The 3,970-nt window shown below is 26.9% G+C and overlaps 1 protein-coding gene across 1 annotated transcript; it reads left to right on the top strand.

Moving 5' to 3' along the window:
* Nucleotides 1-2,812: 2,812 nt before the first annotated feature.
* LOC110661384 (protein GLUTAMINE DUMPER 2) lies at nucleotides 2,813-3,719 on the top strand. Its single transcript, XM_021819995.2, has one exon. The coding sequence runs from the start codon at nucleotides 2,904-2,906 to the stop codon at nucleotides 3,429-3,431; it is 528 nt and encodes a 175-aa protein (XP_021675687.2). The 5' UTR covers nucleotides 2,813-2,903; the 3' UTR covers nucleotides 3,432-3,719.
* Nucleotides 3,720-3,970: the final 251 nt, after the last annotated feature.

Raw genomic sequence — 3,970 nt, 5'->3', positions numbered from 1 at the left:
CCCTTGCACTTCGCAACTGCAAATTTTAATTAACTACTTGACTAGTTTTATCTATTAAGACAATATCATTTATAAATAACACACATATATCAAAATTAACTTAAATTATGTTGTATTAATATAAAATAATTGATAACTATTAATTAAACCTTTAGTTACATCGTGAGTCGAAAATGTAATAATTGAATTTGAATGCTACCATTTATTTCTAAATAATCTAATCTTTATTATTAGAATAAGAAATTAATTATAATTAAACTTAATTCTTATGAATTTAAATTTATTAATTAAAGCGTAATTATTAATATAAAAATTAAAGAGAAAGAGAATTACTTTTAAACATAGCTTATAATATATTATTATATAAATTAACTAATTATAATGAAATCAATTATATAAATATCTATAATTTATAATATATGTAAATAAATGAAAGAAAGAAAAATATAAAATTTTTAAAAATGTCCTTCATTATTTTTATTTTTAAAATCAAAATTATATAATGTAATCTAAAAATATATATAAAATTAATTTTATTTTTATTTTTATTTTTTAATTTAATTTTCAATTCAATTGAAATTTAGTAAGTGTTAAAATTGATCAAAATAATAATATAAATTTTATTCAGTTAGTATATATTTTTTAATTATTTTAATTGTATGACGATGTGGAGAACCGCGCACAACCTTACAAAAAGCCGAAAGGCAAACCAGGCTTAGTTATGAGTAGGCCAAAACCTCACGCATAATAGAGAAACCGTTTCGTGTTTTATTTTTTTAAAAGAAATCGTTTCTGGTAAAATGCGCCTATCGACTGCCTCTGTTATCGAAACCGTTTCTACCGAACTTCATGTCACAAGCGTAGGAATTGTTTGATTAAAAAAAAAAAAACATAAAATCATAAATTATTAATTTATTATTCAAGAAATTAGAACAGCTCAAAGGCACCTGTGATGTATGGAATCCAAATCGAATCTGTTCAATATTATTAATGAAGTTATTATAAAAGAATACATATGTATATATTAATGAAAAAAATATTAAAAATTCATTAAAACTCAATTTAATATATTTTAATAATAAAACTTTAAATTAATTAAGTTTTTTACTAACATTTAAAAATATTTTTAATAAAGAAGAAATATAATTTTATTTTTTAATTTCTCATCTCAATTCATCGATCGATATAAGACTATATAATTAATTGATGTGATCCTAAATTAAATTGAATCAAAGTAACTTAAAAGTCGAATTAAGAAATAATATTACCTGACCTGAATCGAAGTAAAAAATTTAACTAAATTGAATTGAAAAATTTTCACTTTGCTCGGTATAGTTTATCGTTTGGACCTATTTCGTTAAACATTGTTAATTTCTCTTATTCTTTGAGCTTATTATAAATTTCATAAATTACACATTATATTCTAAAGTTCATAAAATCAACAAAAATTGATCATAAATTGGGTCAATCAATCAGTTTGATGTTCATAAAAATAATTGAATCAAATAGAAAATTAAATTTTTTTAAAAAATATTAATTAAATAGAATTAAATCATATGAATAAAAAATAAATTAAAAAACTAAATTAAAATAATTTAATTTATTTAATTATAATTGATTTTGAGCACCCTATTTTGTAAAAATTTATTAAGTATAATCGTTTTATGTATAATAAATATAATTTAATTTTTAATTACAATATAATTCATATGAAACTCACCATTATTAATTATTATATTAAAATTATATATATATATATATATATATATATATATATATATATATATATATATAATTGTATTTTAAAATTATTTCTACTTGCAGCCTTTCGGGTGCAAATGAAACATATTACATAATTACTGGCTAAGAACAAAATATATAATCATGAGTTGAAGAAGCTTTTATTCTTGTACTTTTATTCTTATCCAGGACAATAATATCCTATCCTATATTTATATTTATGGGTCAGATGAAACTCTATTCGGATGGAGAATTACACACTGTAAGAATGTCAACTTAATTTTAGTTAAAATATTATATTTTTTATAAAAATAAAATAATTAGTAAAGTAAAATTTTAATTACATTTATTATTTAAAAAAAATAAAAGAAATTGATTTTATTGAAGATATACTTTATGACGAGTGGAAAGCAATAATTTCTTGATGATTATGTTTAATCAAGACTCAACAGTAGGCATAGCCGTATAGAATGGGTAGACCTAATGATTTTAACATATAAATTCAATTAAATTTTATTATAAACTATGTATACTTATTTTAAATTTTTTAATTTTATATGTTTTAATAATAATTTATAAAAATATTTTTTAATAATAAAAATATTTAAATTATATATAAATAATTATATTTTATGAGATATTATATTATGAATAGGATTAATACATAAAATGATAAATCAATAAAAAGAGATAAATAAATAAAAAAATTAAACATAATTTAAAAAATTCAATAAATTAAAATTCTTAAGATCTATTAATAATTATTTATCTATTTGTAATTGATTTACCATTTTATATGTAAATTTAAATAACTGTAAAAAAATTATTTTGTATGCGTAATAAATTTATTATAATTAATAATTATAATTAGACTAATATAAAATTTAACATAATCGACCGTTGCAATTAATTTGTTATAATTTTCCCATATAATAACCCCAAGGAAACGAAAAAGAATATCAATGGGCCCTCCACCTCCAGGCAGCGGCCCCACTTCTCATTCAAATGACGACATAAACACCAAAACCACGCCTGCTCTCTCTTTACCATTTTCTCTCTATAAATACCCTCTCCCTCCGTTTTTCACCTCTCAAAACCAGTAACCCACGACCACCACCACCACCACCTCCTCCTCCTTTTTCCTTCTCTCTACATTAAAAAAAATGGCAGGGAGAGAGCCCTTCAACGTCACTGCCAGAGCTCCAAAGCCGGCTGTCGGAAACCACTCTCCGTGGCATTCACCTGTTCCCTACTTGTTTGGTGGCTTAGCTGCCATGCTTGGTTTGATTGCTTTTGCTCTCTTGATTCTCGCTTGTTCCTACTGGAAGCTATCTGGTTACCTGGAAAACGGCAACGAAGGAGGCGAAAGGGACCTCGAGGCAGGTGAGGGATCAAATAAGACTGGCGAAGGTCAGAAACAGCAACCCGTAGCCTTTGAAGAGAAGATATTAGTGATTATGGCTGGAGAAGTTAAGCCAACTTTCCTGGCTACACCAATGTCTAGTAGGTCATCTTCTTTTGGTGACACTGGCAGTGCAAAGAGCTGTTCTTGCAGCCAAAACAGTGAGAAATCAGAGAATTGTAGCGGTGGTGGTGTTGAGATGGTGAAACAGGGGACTGTTGATCAAGAACATAGTGGAACAACCACAGGGACGACCACCCATGATGAGTCCTCAGATCAAAACCATTAATCAATTCCATTTTCTCTTTCTGGGTTATTATTTTTTTTTTCTTCTCGTGGGTTAGAAGGATTGGGATCTTGAGAGGGAGAGAGAGAGAGGGAGAGAGAGAGAGATCTGTTACAGGTTTTGATTAGGACTAGCTAGCTATATATGGAGGTGGTGTATTGTATAAGTCAGATTGGTTCTTATTCCCTTTTTAGCAGCTTCCTTTTGTTTTTTTGTTTCTTCTGTTTAATGTTTCCAATTCGGGAAGTGTAAATTTCATTGAGATTTAATGAAGAATCAGCTGTTTCTTCATCATCTTCTTCAATTAATCATATATAGTCTTTCTGTTTTACCTGATTGTGGAAATATTATTCATGCTTTTTCTTAAAATTTCCGAGCTCTGCCTCAGCCTCTGCAGGTGCGCAGCGTAGATCTCACGAGAAGAAAAACGAGATAGATCAAGGGGAGAGGGTGGCACGTGCAGTGCACGTGTGAGAATTATGCTGATTCATATTGGCCGGCCTAACGCGGCGAGGCGAAACTGCCCAGACTACACCAGTCTT

Source organism: Hevea brasiliensis, chromosome 13 (assembly GCF_030052815.1).
Source record: "Hevea brasiliensis isolate MT/VB/25A 57/8 chromosome 13, ASM3005281v1, whole genome shotgun sequence".
In the NCBI taxonomy this organism is placed as follows: domain Eukaryota; kingdom Viridiplantae; phylum Streptophyta; class Magnoliopsida; order Malpighiales; family Euphorbiaceae; genus Hevea; species Hevea brasiliensis.
Note: the sequence above shows the minus strand (reverse complement) of the source record. Positions and strands in the feature narration are given on the sequence as shown.

Bases quoted from the DNA above. Each gene is read 5' to 3' on its own strand.
- LOC110661384 (XM_021819995.2), top strand. From the start codon at position 2,904: ATGGCAGGGAGAGAGCCCTTCAACGTCACTGCCAGAGCTCCAAAGCCG.